Source organism: Moschus berezovskii, chromosome 26 (assembly GCF_049115385.1).
Source record: "Moschus berezovskii isolate FMDL1 chromosome 26, NW_MosBer_1.0, whole genome shotgun sequence".
Lineage (NCBI taxonomy): Eukaryota > Metazoa > Chordata > Mammalia > Artiodactyla > Moschidae > Moschus > Moschus berezovskii.
The window spans coordinates 18,293,965-18,310,503 of record NC_142485.1 but is presented as its reverse complement, the minus strand read 5'-3'; the positions used below and the strand labels follow the sequence as shown (position 1 = coordinate 18,310,503).

The following is a 16,539-nucleotide window of genomic DNA, read 5'->3' as shown; positions in this document are numbered from 1 at the left end:
TAGTTGGAAACAGCCAGATACAACTGTGCCAGATTAAAACATCAGCTCATTCTCTGAAGGACTGAATCAAGAAAAAAAGGTACATTCTAAATGCTTTAACGGTGTTTTGTATTATGCAAGAGGCACAAGGCAGCTACAAAACAGCTGTTTAATTAACGTGCTGATGTTATGCTTCTGAAAAATTTACAAAGATTAAAAAATTAGAAGGGTGTGTCTGAAACCTGGCTACAATAATGTATAAAACTTACTAATCAAATCTCACGTGTATACCTTTACTGTTACAAAAGGCTATGAGATGGCAACAAAATAATGAATAAAACACTTCTGTACTTATTTTCTTGGTAACACTTATAAAATCTCAAATGGCAGAAATAAAAAATTCATATGAACACCTCACAGAAAAAGCAAACAAAATCTCAAACATCTTTAGGTCACAGTAACTTACCTCTTAGAAACAAAATTTTTTTCCAGACCCTCATTGTGAATCAGTTTTGTATCTCCAAACTTCCATGAAGACTGTAGGTCACAGCTTAAATCAAGCCGGCACTCGTTGAGAATATCATGTATGAAACTATACTCTCTAGTATCGGTGTAACAGGGTGACAAGTAAACTAAAAATAAAGAAAAGGGTAAGCAGTCATTTGTGTTTAAAATGACATCACTGTAGGATAGTTAGGGTCTTTGGGAAGGTCATGTACACACTGCTATATTTAAAATGGATAACCAACAAAGACCTACTGGACAGTACATGAAACTCTGCTCAATGTTATGTGCTAGCCTGGATGGGAGAGGGGTTGGGGGGTGAATGGATACATGTGTATGTATGGCTAAGACCCTTCATTGTTCACCTGAAACTACAACATTGTTAATCGGCTATACCACAATACAAAATGTTTTTTGTGTTAAAAAAATAAAATAACATCATTGTACATCTTCACAATGACAACTATAGATATGTATAAGACACAAAATAACCAAGTACTTGTAAGTTTCATTAACATCTGGAGGCATTTATATATGTTTAAAACTTTATAACAGTAATACAGACTTCCTATACCTGGTATAAATGAAAATAGGAACCTTGTCTTACTCCACTTACCTACTGGGAGCTCTTAAAAGCTGACACAGATATACTAGATAGTATACAGGTGACTCATTTTCAACTTAAGACGTACAGGCTCTACAACATACACTGTTACACAAACCTTGTAGCTCATGTTAGGTCATGAACATTTGTTGTATTTCCCCCAAATAAGGCAACCTATATACTAGTAAACTATTTGGTTATTTTGACTTACAATAATACCAGAACATCTTTGTAAACTCTTGACTGATATGGCGGCATGAGTAAGAAACACAGTCTTTCAGAAGACAGTGAGCAATCTTTTAAGCATTGTTAAATTAAGTAGATGCATTAAAGAATCAAAACCCTTAAGGAAGAGGACCCAGAGGAAATTGGGGAATTCAGCTGATTCTTGTTATTTGTGAAGTTGCTGCTGCTGCTGCTAAGTCACTTCAGTCATGTCCGACTCTGTGTGACCCCATAGACGGAAGCCCACCAGGCTCCCCCGTCCCTGGGGTTCTCCAGGCAAGAACACTGGAGTGGGTTGCCATTTCCTTCTCCAATGTGTGAAAGTGAAAAGTGAAAGTGAAGTCGCTCACTCGTGTCCAACCCTTAGCGACCCCACGGACTGCAGCCTACCAGGCTCCTCCATCCATGGGATTTTCTAGGCAATAGTACTGGAGTGGCTTGCCACTGCCTTCTCCGTTTGTGGAAGTTACAGTATATTAAAGTTGCTGCCAACCATGAATCAGTGAATACTGAACTATTAATATTAATCTTAGTAGAAATACAGGGTTAGGTTCCTGTGGGCCTCTGGTGACAGTTTTGACAACTGGAATGCCACGTGCAGTAAGCTTGCCTGCCAACATCTCTGTAAAATGAGCCAGTCTCATCTGGGTTGGAAACTTGCCACATAACCTTTTCCTGTATAACACTTAGCAGGTGTCTTTGAAATTCTTCCCCAGTCTCCTGTTCTGCAGAACCTGCCTGCATCCATTATCACCTTCTGAAACGTGGGAGCCAGCAAGCTCTAGCCAAGAAGGGCTTAACATTCTCCTGACCCTTGGTACCATGATCAAATGTCTCTTTGGCTTTTCACCTTCCAACAATGCTGCCCACAAGCTTTTTACTGGTGGTCATCTCATGAATCTACAAATGTAGATTCCATTCTCTCCACAGGAAAGGTACTCAAATGTTCCTTCAACACTTTCTGGAGAGGCTTGGTGTACAAGTTGGTGAAATTTGTTTTCCTTTTGCTGAATGTGCCATATTTTTAGCCAATAGTCCTGTAACTTTATGTTATAGTGTAGCATATCTAACATGCATTTTCTCTGTAAGGCACATCATAGACCTCTTGAGCTTAGGAACACTAGACAGCATTTCAGCATTACACGGGTGGAGGCCATTTTAAATGGTGACATCACCAATAAAAATGCAAACAACACAGTACTAAACAGGTGATGAAATGGACACTTAATTATAATATGACAGCTGGAATAAGATGCAGAGCACTGTCTCATCTGGATACAAGTGCATCAAGTGAAATCAAATTTTTCACCATTCTGCATATGCCTGCAAATGACTGAAAGTGCTGCTGCTGAGTACTGGTGCTGGGGTTACAAACACATTTTAGCAAGTAGGAGAATTCGAAAATATGGCAAATATGGAATCTGTGAATAATGAGGATCAGTGATATATATATATAACGTAAAGCAATTTCCATATACATGAATCTAACATAAACAGTGGTCCTCTGTATTTAACAATTAACAGAATAACACTGTGGCAAAACTAATACAAAATACTACAAACCTGTTTTTCAAAAACAACTTATTCTCCACATCCTTTCTATTTAATTTTCACTTTAATATTTGTAATAGTCTGTTACAAAATTTGGTCATTTTATAAGACATATGATTTTGTGCATGTGTGCTTGTGTTTAACTTATGCTGAAGTGAATACAGGTCATACATTTTTATAGAGGCTCTCTATATATACCCTTAGCCCAAACTCCCAGTGTAAACACTTCATGTAACTATAATGAAATATGAAAACCAGAAAAATGACATTGGTATAATACACAGACCTCATTAATATTTTACTAGTTTTATGTGCAGTTATGTGTATGGGGGTAGTTCTATGCAATTTTATCACATGTGTAGATTCATCTAACAACCACTATAATCAAGATGCACAACTGTTCCATCACCACAAAGATCATTCTTATTCTACTCCTTTACATGTAGTAATACTGATAACCCTACTCCTCTTTTCTGCCTCTAAATCCTAGAACTACCAATCTGTTCTCCATCTCTATACTTTCATCATTTCAAGAATGTTTTGTAAATGGAACTTTGTGCTATATTTACAATTAATATTTACAGCCTATGGAGACTGGCTTTTTAAATTCAGCATATTGCTTTTGAGATTCAGTCAAGCTGCTGATGCAGTAAATCTTTTTTTTTTTTTAACTTGCTAAGCATCCCACGGTATGGATGCATCATACTTTAACCATTTACTCAATGGAAATCAGGGTGATTAACAATTTTTGGCTACTACAAATAAAGCTGCTATAAACATTTCCATATAGGTTTCAGTGTGGATGTAAGCGTCCATTTCTCTGGGATAAATGCCTCGAAGTACAACTGCAGGGTTATATGGTAGTTGCATGTTTAGTTTTTCAAGAAACGATCAAACTTTTTCAAAAAGTGTCTGAACTATCTTACGCTTCCATTGGTTGCATGACTATCTGGCTTCTCCTATTCTTCCTAGCTTTTGGCATTGCTGTTCTTATTTCAGCTGTTTTAACAAGAATAAAGCTGTTTTAACAAGAATAAAGGGACCCCCATTGTGGTTTTCATTAGCATTTTGTTAATGGCTAAGATATTGAATACCATTTTTGTGCTTATTTGCCAATCTATACATTCTCTTTAGTGAAATGACTATGCATGTCTTTTTCCTGTTTTCTGGTTTTGATTCATTTAGCTTTATGATTCATCTAGCCCAGCATTTCGCATCATATACTCTGCATATAAGTTAAATAAACAGGGTAAAAATATACAGCAATGACCTCCTCCTTTCCCAATTCTGAACTAGTCTGTTGTTCCATGTCCAGTTCTAACTGTTGCTTCTTGACCTGCATACAGGCTTCTCAGGAGGTGGGCAAGGTGGTCTAGTATTCTCAGCTTTTAAGAATTTTGCACAGTTTGTTGTGATCCACACAGTCAAAGGCTTTAGTGTAGTCAATGAAGGAGATGTTCTTCTGGAACTCTCTTGGTTTTTCAATGATCCAATGGATGTTGGCAATTTGATCTCTGGTTCCTCTGCCATTTCTAAATCCAGTTTGTATATCTGGAAGTACTTGGTCACGTACTATTGAAGCCTAGCTTAAAGGATTTTGAGCATTACCTTGTTAACATGTGAAATGAGCTCAACTGTGCAGCAGTTTGAACATTCTTTGGCATTGTCCTTCTTTGGGACTGGAATGAAAACTGACCTTTTCCAGTCCTGTGGCCACTGCTAAGTTTTCCAAATTTGCTGGTGTACTGAGTACAGCACATTCACAGCATCATCTTTTAGGATTTGAAACCGCTCAGTTGTGATTTCATCACCTTTACTAGGTTCATCCTAAGGCCTACTTGATTTCACACTCCAGGATGTCTGGCTCTAGGTGAGTGATTATCTGGGTCACTAAGACCTGTTTTGTACAGTTCTTCTGTACATTCTTGCCACCTCTTCTCAATATCTTCTGCTCTATAGGTCCTTGCCATTTCTGTCCTTTATTGAGCCCATCTTTGCATGAAATGTTCCCTTGGTATCTCTAATTTTCTTGAAGAGATCTCTAGTCTTTCCCATTCTATTGTTTCCCTCTATTTCTTTGCATTGATCGCTGAGGAAGGCTTTCTTATCTCTCCTTACTATTCTTTGGAACTCTGCATTCAAATGGGTATATCTTTCCTTTTCTCCTTTGTCTTTTGCTTCTCTTCTTTTCTCAGCTATCTGTAAGGCCTCCTCAGACAACCATTTTGCCTTCTTGCATTTCTTTTTGTTGGGGATGGTTTTGGTCACCGCCTCCTGTACAATGCTATGAACCTCCATCCATAGTTCTTCAGGCACTCTATCAGATCTAACTAATCCCTTAAATCTATTTTTTACTTCCACTGTATAATTATAAGGGATTTGATTGAGGTCATACCTGAATGGCCTAGTGGTTTTCTCTACTTTCTTTAAGTTTGAATTTTCCAATCAGGAGCTCATGATCTGAAGTCACAATCAGCCTCAGGTAGTTTTTTTTGCTAACTGTATAGAGTCTCTTCATCTTCAGCTGCAAAGAATATAATCAACCTGATTTCAGTATTGATCATCTGGTGATGTCCATGTGTAGAGTCATCTGTTGTGTTGTTGGAAGAGGGTGTTTGCTATGACCTGTGTATTTTCTTGGCAAAACTCCATTAGCCTTTGCCCTGCTTCATTTCGTACTCCAAGGCAGAATTTGTCTGTTACTCCAGATATGGCTTTCTACTTTAGCATTTTAATGATTTTAATGAAATTTTAAATTTTAGCATTTTAATGAAAAGAACATCTTTTGTGTGTGTGTGTGTGTGTGTGTGTGTGTGTTAGTTCTAGAAGGTCTTATAGGTCTTCATAGAACTGTTCAACTTGAGCTTCTTCAGCATGAACAGTTTGGGGCACTGTGGTGTTGAATGTGGATTACTGTGACGTTGAATGGTTTGCCTTTGAAACTAACAGAGATCATGGTGTCGTTTTTGAGACTGCACTCAAGGACTGCATTTTGGACTTTTCTGTTGACTATGAGGGCTACTCCGTTTCTTCTCAGGGATTCTTGCCCACAATAGTAGATATAATGGTCATCTGAGTTAAATTTGCTCATTCCCATCCATTTTAGTTCACTGACTCCTAAAATGCTGATATTCACTGTTGACATCTCCTGTTTGACCACAGCCCACTTGCCTTGGTTCATGAACCCAACACTCCATGTTCCCATGCAGCACTGCTCTTTACGGCATCGGACTTTACTCTCAGCACCATTCTGTTAGTCGCTCAGTGGTGTCTGACTCCCCACGGTCTGCAGCCTGCCAGGCTCCTCTGTCCATGGTATTTTCCAGGCAAGGATACTGGAGTGGTTTGCCATTTCCTTCTCCAGGGGATCGTCCTTCTCCAGGGATCAAACCCGGGTCTCCTACACTGCAGGAAGATTTTTTTACCAACTGAGCTACCAGGGAAGCCCATCCACAACTAGGCATCGTTGGCTTTGGCTCAGCCTCTTCATTCTTCCTGGAGCCCATTTTTCCACTCTTTACCAGTAACATATTGGATACCTACTGACCTGGGGGGCACATCTTCCAGTGTCATATCTTTTTGCCTTTTCATACTTTTCGTGGGATTCTCAAAGCAAGAATACTGAAGTGGTTTGCCATTCCCGTCTCTAGTGGACCACGTTTGGTCAGAACTCTCCACCATGACCCATCCATTTTGGGTGGCGCCGCACAGTACAGCTCATAATTTCATTGAGTTACACAAGGCTGTGGTCCAAGTGATCATTTTGGTTGGTTTTCTGGGACTGTGGTTTTCCTTCTGGAGGTTAGCTATATGTATTTTTTACATACTTTTTTTTATCAAGCTGAGTTCTGTATTCCTAGAGGGCTGAGACTTTATCATGAATGTTGATTTCTGTCAAGTTTTTTCTGCATAAATTTATATGATCATGTGATTGTTATTCCTTGTCCTGTGAATACAGGTTGACTTTCAGATACCAAACCAGTCTTGCATCCCTCGAACAAAACTCCCTTGGTTATAATATATAATTCATTTTATACATTGCTGAATACTATTTCTTTATATTTTGCATAGAATTTGTGTGTTAAGGTTCATGATGGGTATTGGTCTGTAGTTTTATTTTTTTGTATTACATTTGTTTCGCTTTGGTACCAGGATAACACTATACTAATAGTTATTCTTTCCTCTTCTATTTTATAGAAGAAACTGTAAAGGATTTGTATTAGCTCTTTTCTTTAATGTTGAGTAGAATTCTCCAGTGAAACCATCTGGGCCTGGGGATTTCTTTTCCAACAGACTTTTTTCAAGTATGTATTCAATTTCTATAATACAGACATATCTTGGAGACATTGTGTGTTCAGCTCCAGACCACCACAATAAAGTCTATTAAGTGTGCAACAGCATTATGTTTAAATATATATATATATAACCTTGATTTTAAATATATTATTGCTACAAAAATGCTAACAATCATTTGAGCCTTCAGTGAGTCATAATCGTTTTGCAACAGTAACATCAAAGATCACTAATCACAGATCATTAACAAATGTAATAGCAAAGAAGTTTGAAATACTGTGAAAATTACAAAAATTTGATACAGAGACACAAAGTGAGTGATTGCTGTTGAAAAATAGGCACCAACAGACTTGCCTGATACAGTGTTGCCACAAACCTTCAATTTGTAAAAAACACAGTATCTGTGACGAGTAACAAAATGAAGAATGCCTGTAGTTATAAGGCATTTAAATGATCTATTTAGTACTGTGTGAGTTTTGGTAATTTGCACTTTTTAACAAACTGGCCCCTTTCATCTAAGTTGTAAAGTTTACGTACTTATATCTGTTCATAACATTCTCTTGTTATGCTTTCAATTCTGTGGCTCAGTAGTGATATACTATGTCATTTCTTAGAGTTGTAGTTTGTGTCTTTTTTGTCCGTCTCACTACAGGTAAACTTCCTAAAGGTTTATCAACTTTTTTTTTTTTTTTTTATCTTTGCAACCAGCTTCTTATTTTTTTTCTTTCTGTTTGTTATGGGCTTATCCTGTTATTCTTTTTCTAGTTCCTTAAGAAGGAAACTTAGACTACTGGTTTGAAACCTATTTTCTAATGGAAGTATTTAGTGTTATAAATTTGTCAGCCATGATTCAATTGTTCCCCTCAAACTTTGATGTTACATCTCCTTTTTCATTCAATCCAATGTATTTCTGAAATCTCATGAATATTTAGAAATGTGTTGTTTACTTTCCACGTGTTCAAAGACTTATCTAATGCTTTCTATTATTAATTTCTAGATTATTTGACTTCAGTTCTTTTAAATATGTTGAAATGTGTTTCACGGCCCAACACATCATCTATCTTGATGAGCATCAAATTAGTTCTTGAAAAGAATGTCTGTTCCACTGTTGTAAAGAGTATACTGTCATAATAACGTGCAAATGTCAGTCAGATCTTGTTAGCTGACAGAGTTAAGTTCTTCTGCATCTTCACTGATTGTTTTGTCTCTGTAGCTATACTGGTTGTTGAGAGAGATGTACTGAAATCACCAACTGCCAATCCAGATGTGCCCATTTTTCCTTCCAGTTCTATCCATGCTTCTTCGTGGATTCTGAAGCTTTGTCATTTAGGGATACACAGTCAGGACTGCTGCATCTTACTAGTGGATTTATGCAATATCCCCTTCTGCTCCTGGTATTTTCATTCCTCTGAAGTCTGCTGATATAAATAGCCACTCTGCCTTATTCTGATTGTTTGCATGGCTTATCTTTCTCTATATACTTACTTTAAACCAACTTATATCCCTATATTTAAAGTGCATTTGTCAACAGTATATAGTTGGGTCATGGTTTTTTTTTTCAATCCGTTGTGTAAGTGTCTTAACTGGTATGAGATAAATTATACTTAATATAACTGATACAATAGGGCTTAAGCCTGCCATTTTACTATTTTTCCCTCAGTTGTTCAATTCTCTACTTCACTTTTTCTGCCTTCCTGTGGGTTACTCGAACATTTTTAAAATTCCATTTTGATTTATCCATAGTGTCTTTATAAACAACTTTTAATTCTGAGATAACTGTGTACATGTGTTTGTGTCTGACTCTTTGTGACCCCATGAACTGCAGACTGCCAGGCTCCTGTGTCCTTGTTCCAACTGTCAAACAAAATTAGAAAACTCAAGAGGAGGCCTGTAGATTCTATTTCCCTGTATTTCTACTCTCCTTTGTTCCTCCTTCATTTCTAATGTTCCCAGCTTCTTTTGTCATTTTCTGCTTGGAAACTTTGTTTAGCCATTCTACACCAAGATTTACTAGTGAAAAATTTTTAGTTTTACTTCATCGGAGAATATCTATTTCAGTTATATTCCTGAGGATATTTTTCTGGGTACAGTTCTTTTCTTTCTGCACTTAAAAAATGTGCCACTTCCTCTGGGCTCCATGGTTTCCAATGAGATATCTGCCGTTCAATTTTTCCCCAATAAAAACATTTAGTTGCTCTCAAGATTTTTTCTGTTCTTAATTTTCAGAAGTTTGATTATGATGTGCCTTATCATGAACTTCTCTGGCTTTATCCTGATTCAGCCTTTTGATTGTATGTTGTTGTTTAGTTGTTAAGACATGTCTGACTCTTTGTGACCCCATGGACTGTAGCCTGCTGGGTTCCTCTGTCCATAGGATTTTCCAGGCAAGAATACTGGAGTGGGTGGCCATTTCCTCCTCCAGGGGATCTTCCCAATCCAGGCATCAAACCCGTGTTTCTTGCATCTCCTGCATTGACAGGCAGATTCTTCACCACTACACTAGCTGGGACTGTATAGGTTTATGCCTTTCGCCAAGTTTGGGGAACTTTCAGACAGTATTTATTCAAATACTCTTTCAGCTCTATGCTCTCTTCTACTTCTGAAGCTCTGAGACAAATAAATTAGGTGTTTTATTATTGTTCCACAGGTTCCTGAGGCTCTGTTATTTGATGTCTTCTCTGTTGTTTAGGCTGGGTAATTTGTTACTTTATCGTCCAATTCACTACTTCTTTCCAAAATCTTCTCAACTCTCCTCTGGAACCCATCCAAATAGTTTTTATTTCAATTACTGCATTTTTCAGTTCCAAAACTTCTACTTAGTTCTTTATTAACTTTTTCATTTATTTCTTGCAATTTTCCATTTGTTTCAAAAGAGTTTGTAATTGGTTGTTGAAGCATCATTAGAATGACTTTAATTTTTTAATTGGTGGAGATGATGACTGGTTTAAAAGCCTTGTCAGATAATTTCAACATCTGTTTTATCGTGTGGCTGGCATTTGTCGATTCTTCTTTTCTCATTCCAGTTGGGATTTTCCTGATGGGTGGTAAGATGATTTTTTAAATATTTTGGTCATTTGGGATACTGTTAAGAGACTCTAGATCATATTCAATCTTCTGTGGTAACAAGCCTCTACTAAGACTAAGTCACAACGGTAACTGTGCCTGTAGGAGAAGGCTGGGGGTGGGGAGGCTAACTCTTTACCATCAGGAAGCACTCGCTCTCCACAGGGTCTCCACCGACACCCTGGTGATGATGGGGGGGAGGGGGGCAGGCGGCTGTCTTGTTACCAGGAGAAAGAGGTAGAAGTCGAAGCTCCTGGCTCGGCCTCTGCTGACACTGTGGGAGGGGGAGAGATACCCTGTTACTGCTGTGTGTGACAGAAACCTAGGCTCCCCTCTTGGTCTTCACTGACTCTGCTCCCTCCGAGTGTCTCATCCCCACTGGCAACTCATCACCACAGGGCAGGAGTAGAAATGCACAGACACTGTAGGGGCAGGGGACAGAGAGAGGGGCCCATGTGAAGCTCCATGAAGGGAGAGGCACAGGCACGGGTGGAGGTGGAGGCGGAAGTCTCGGCCCTCCATTTACACTTTGCTGAGAAAAGGAACAGACGCTGTGTTCTTTCTTCCTCCAGGTGTTTTGCAGGAATGGAGTGTTCACTGTCAAATAGGTTTCTGACATTCTTAGTTACCCTACTCCCAGTCCTTGGCAAAACAGAACAGGCTTTTCTTAGGGCATTTTGTGTCTGTAAAAGTTGGCATTTCTCAGTTGTAGTCATCCAGTTTGAGACATGAAGGAAACAAAAAGAAAATATGAAGAACTTAATGCTATTTCAATACTTAACTCCCAGGTTCCCACACAGGCTCATCGTCTTCTCTCCACCCTTCAAAGTCTTGTTTGTTTTATGTGTAATGTCCAGTGTTTTTAACTGTGTACTTAGCGGGAGTGATAGGAGACATGTGTCTATCTTACTTTGTGTGGGAAAAAAGTACATGTGTGTTTAAGGAATTAAAGGCCTAACTTAAGCTAATTTTATGAAGAGTCAAAATAGGAGATGAGCATAAATGAAGATCAGAGAAATGCAGTAATAGTTATGAAATAATCCTATCTTCCACAGAATTATTACCTTTCCCAGCTGTCCTCCTGATCTTGGGAATGGTGAATTTTTTCAAAGGACTGCCATTTATGCCAGTAACAAATAAAGGTTGGCTGGTTGAGTCCATTTTCCTGTATTTAGCAATCTCTTTCATTTCCATTTTGTTGGTGGCCTAAAATCAACCCAAAGTTATTAAACAAAAGGTCAATAAATAATAAAAGGCAATGGCAGTAAAACTGTTTAAAACTTCTTATATGGAATTGAATAAAGATATATTTTTAGTCACACAACAGATTTCAATCTCATTTTGCAGTTTACTCAAAATAGAAAATGAATTAACTTTCAATTTTATATACTATTTAAAATATTTTATAGTTTCTTTTTTACTCATTTATTTATTTATTTTAATCTGGCTGCACTGGGTCTTAGTTGTGGCATGCAGGATCTAGCTCCCTGTCCAGGGATTGAACCCAGGCCCCCTGCATTGGGAGTGCAGAGTCTTAGCCTTTGGACCACCAGGAAGTCCCTGTTTTGTAGTTTCTAACAGATATTTTCCTGGCAGTTTAAACCTTTTGTGTTTCCAAAAAGCTTAATAACTTTTAAACAACAATTTTTAATAACATTTGGTACAATTCTTGCCAAGTATCTATTTTTTAAAATATTTTTCCTATGGGCTTCTGCGGATTTAATATATTCTCTAAATTAGAGTCTTTGGCTTTTGGAAAAACCTTTATGAAGATTGTAAATCAACTACTGCATTGGTATCCCTACAACTGATGGGCTAAAACAGTCAACCACTATTGTTCCACAGTATCACTACCAATGGATTAAGACATTAAACATTCTCATACCACTGTTCCTTTTCCTCCTTTCAACCTTTTCCCAAAACATACACACATACATTAAAATTAACCTTCCAAGTAGAACTCAAACAGGATATCAAAGGAAACCTACGGTGCCCACCCACAGAGAAACATATGCAAAGATATATTTTTCATGTCATTTCATAATATGGCTCTGGGCCTCCTGAAACCATCAACTGTTTTGTTCACAAACACGACATCACATTCCAAATTAAGAGCTGCCAAAATTCTACAGAAGGGTCACAAAGGAAAAGATTCTATAGAAGGTTCACAAGCAGTTACTCTCCCAATCCCCACTCCTTCATTCTTTGTGAAAGATGATCTCTCAATCTCACAAACATGGTTCAAAACAGGGAATGGACCGAGACCTCTATAAAGAGAAGAATACCAGCCTTTCTCTCATCAAGTCACATGGAGGGACACCAGTGGTGGTGCCTACTAACAAGAATCCCCCCAAGATATACCAGCTCCAGAAATATTTGTCAAGACTGCCACGTGCACATGGAAGTTTCATAAGGCAAAAAAGAATAATTTATAGAATAACTCACATTACAACAAACTCTTTATTGTGATCTATACCTATTCCACACAAAGGCATGCAACCATCAGTTGAATATACTTTACTTGAAGAACTTCATCCTGTGACAATATTTTCTTTAACTACAGTTAAACCGTATTTTCAGTTAAGATGGGTAATAATATTTCAGCTGTATGGTTCCTTATAAAATGTCTTCCCAGTAGAATTAACTAATACAGTAAAAACTTCTGAGATTTACTCATTTTGTTCCTCAGTGCTTGGGATAATACTTAGCCACAAAGTGGCTAAAAAATGTATGTTAAAAACTGTCTGATGAAAGATGAATATTCAGGGAACAATAGTATTCAACTTTGTTCATTAAGTTGTATCCAGCAAGTTTTCAAGGGTAACCTTTCAAGTAAGTCTAATACACCTCTAAATTCAACCCAAACAAATCAGCCACATTAAAGTGATAACAAATTTATAATTTCTTCATGCTCATATATCACAGTCCTATATCCATTTATATTATTTATTTTTACATACAGATGCAAAGATATATCACACTATACTGTGAAATATACACAACAGTCCTATAATCATTATCTGTGTATTTATATATATTGTTTATTTTTCTACATGTAAAAAAAAAAATCAGGAAGTATGAACCCAGCAGGTTCATATTATGGCTGTCCTATAAGGTCCTGGATTATCTGGGTGAGAGTAAAGAAAAAAAATCAACACTAATGCACAGGACATTGAACTTGGTAAGTCCTTAACAGATACTAAAATGAATGAATGAACTGAAGATCAAACAAAGAAACCAAAACCAAAAAGCTTCCACAACAACTAAAATGTCTATTCATACAGATTCTAAGAGTGTGTATATTATGAACAACTTTAAGCCAAAACACTTAAAGATTACACAAAACAATAAATTCTAGAAAAGAATTAATTTACTAAAGTTGCAAGAAGAAATTAACATAATGCATCATCCTATCACATTAAAATGAAGCTGAATCAGTAGTTACAAATTGATTCTAAAGATAAAAATAATGATATTAATATATCATAAACAAGCCAAGTATATCCAAGGATGCAAGAGAGATTTAATATGTATGTTTTATTTACTAATATAAACCTAGTGAAGGAGGAAAAAAATCAAGTGATTATCTCAATAAATGAAATCAGCTAATCAAATTCAAAATTCACTTATGATTTTTAAAAGTCTTAAGAAAGCATTCATTAACTTGATAAGTTTTTTGCCAAAAATTTACAGCAAATTGGTAAATATCCAATGCACTCCTTTTAAACATAGAATAAAACAAGGATACCACTCTCTCTGCTTCCTTTGAACAATGTCCTGGAGGTGCTCGTAAGGGCAGAAGATAAGACGTAAACAGTATAAAGGAACTAAAAAGCTGAAGGGGAAAGGAAAAGGGCTTGAGAATTTCCGGGAGTGAAAGAGAATGATTTTTGGCTTGTAAGAGAAAGATTATATGCAAATGACACAGATTAAGAATGAATTTTACTTCAAAAAACAGGTAAAAAATTACAGCGGTTCAATTTTTGGTTCCACCACTAATTAGATATGCTGTGTGCGGCAAAAGGTCTAACTTCTCTGAGCCTAATACTATCCATACCTCACATGGCTGCAGAAGCTGGTACAAAACAACTGCATACTATGAACTGTTAAGTGATAGCCTGAAGCCTATAATATGGAACCAACTTACAGAGTTCATCAAGAAGCAGTGCAAAGAAGGTTCAAAGTCAAGTGATAATGGTTCTAATTCTCAATCTGCAATTAACCAACTTTCTTTATTTCCTCTAACAATTTTCTAGAAAACTTACTTTACTGAATACTTTGTAGTGTATGACTCTGCTGGGATTATGAATCCTAATACACTCTTCAGAGGCAACTTAGTAGCAAAGGAATAAATCCATTCTACATCAAATAGACAGTCTAAAGACAGGCCTTGTAAAGTTTTCTTAAAAGAACATTTGTGTTGAGTTTCCTAAGACTATCATTAAAAATTAAGGACTTGATACCACTGGTTATGAATTATAGATTGCTACTACACAAACCTCCAAAATCTTCTGCTGCTGCTGCTGCTAAGTCGCTTCAGTCATGTCCGACTCTGACGACCCCATAGACGGCAGCCCACCAGGCTTCCCTGTCCCTGGGATTCTCCAGGCAAGAACACTAGAGTGGGTTGCCATTTCCTTCTCCAATACGTGAAAGTGAAAAGTGAAAGTGAAGTCGCTCAGTCGTGTCCGACTAGTAGTGACCCCATGGACTGTAGCCCACCAGGCTCCTCTGTCCATGGGATTTTCTAGGCAAGAGTACTGGAGTGGCTTGCCATTGTCTTCTCCATATCCTTAATAACATAACTTGGTATTTCAACTGAATGACCTAGAGAGCCCTGCTGCTGCTGCTGCTGCTGCTAAGTCACTTCAGTTGTGTCCGACTCTGTGTGACCCCATAGACAGAAGCCCACCAGGCTCCCCCGTCCCTGGGATTCTCCAGGCAAGAACACTGGAGTGGGTTGCCATTTCCTTCTCCAATGTGTGAAAGTAAAAAGTGAAAGTGAAGTCGCCCAGTCGTGTCCGACCCTTAGCGACCCCACGGACTGTAGCCCACCAGGCTCCTCCATCCATGGGATTCTCCAGGCAAGAACACTGGAGTGGCTTGCCATTGCCTTCTCCATATCCTTAATAACATAACTTGGTATTTCAACTGAATGACCTAGAGAGCCCTAGAGTTATTTATTTACTTGGCAGTGCTGGGTCTTAGTTGCAGCATGTGGGATCTAGTTCCCTGACCTGGGATCAAACCCAGGCTCACTGCACTGGGAGTTCAGAGTCTTAGCCACAGGACCACCAGGGAAGTCCCTAGAGTTTCTTAATAAGACTCAAGTGCTATCAGTTATGAAAAGGTTTCCTCAGTTCAGTTCAGTCGCTCAGTTGTGTCCGACTCTTTGCGACCCCATGAATCACAGCACGCCAGGCTTCCCTGTCCCATCACCAACTCCTGGAGTTTATTCAAACTCATGTCCATCGAGTCGGTGATGCCATCCAGCCATCTCATTCTCTGTCGTCCCCTTCTCCTCCCGCCCCCAATCCTTCCCAGCATCAGAGTCTTTTCCTAGTATAAAGCAATTAAAGACGACTGTAGATATATGAAGCATCCAGTTAGAAAGTTTTTTTCAGTTCTCTTTCAAACTTTCACATTAGCTTGTTAACTTACTTTTAACATCTCTAAAAGTTTGCTAATCTCTTTTTAACAAAAAGAAACAATGTCTCAGTTTCAGGATCTTCTGGCAAATGACACTGTTCCATCTAATTTTTACAATTATCTTTTTGATTTCTACAAGTAATACTCATTTTCTACTTACTTTCCACCCCCAAGTATACTTAAGTAAACAATAGGTCTACTATAAAACATTAAAGACATTATTGTAATGGTGATATGCAGCTATAGCAAAGATCATTCCTTTTCTAGTAATCTCAGGACAGAGCATCTGATGAGTAAAGAAATGATGAACAAATAGTCTTGGAACCTGAGTCACAAACATATAAATTCTAAATTCTTCAGCAGAGTTCTAAATAGTTGAAAGTAAGAATTCTGATAAAAGGTTCAATCAGATCTATCCATGATACACTACATATACATTTAATGAGATTAAGAATCCCCCAGCTAGGACAATATGATGTCAAGATGAAACATGTTTTAGTCCAACTTAGCCTGTGCATCCGATCCAGCCCACTACTAGTTTTTGTAGAGCTCACAGCTGAACAGTTAAAAAAAAAAAATCAAGCATAGTTATTTTATGTCACTTGAAAAAGTATATGAAATTCAAATTTCAGGATCTGTAGAAAGTTTTACTGGAATATAGCCACACTTCT

General features: G+C 37.7%; 1 protein-coding gene across 1 annotated transcript in view; it reads right to left on the bottom strand.

The window, feature by feature from the left end:
* TEX15 (testis expressed 15, meiosis and synapsis associated) overlaps window positions 1-16,539 on the bottom strand; it is an 84,810-nt gene that overhangs the window by 40,054 nt on the left and 28,217 nt on the right. Inside the window, exons 2-3 of the mRNA XM_088832655.1 lie at window positions 11,284-11,425; window positions 446-611 (exon numbers count right to left, since the gene is read on the bottom strand). Of these exons, the coding sequence (XP_088688781.1) occupies window positions 446-611; window positions 11,284-11,425 (308 nt within the window). The remainder of the gene's footprint in view (window positions 1-445; window positions 612-11,283; window positions 11,426-16,539) is intronic.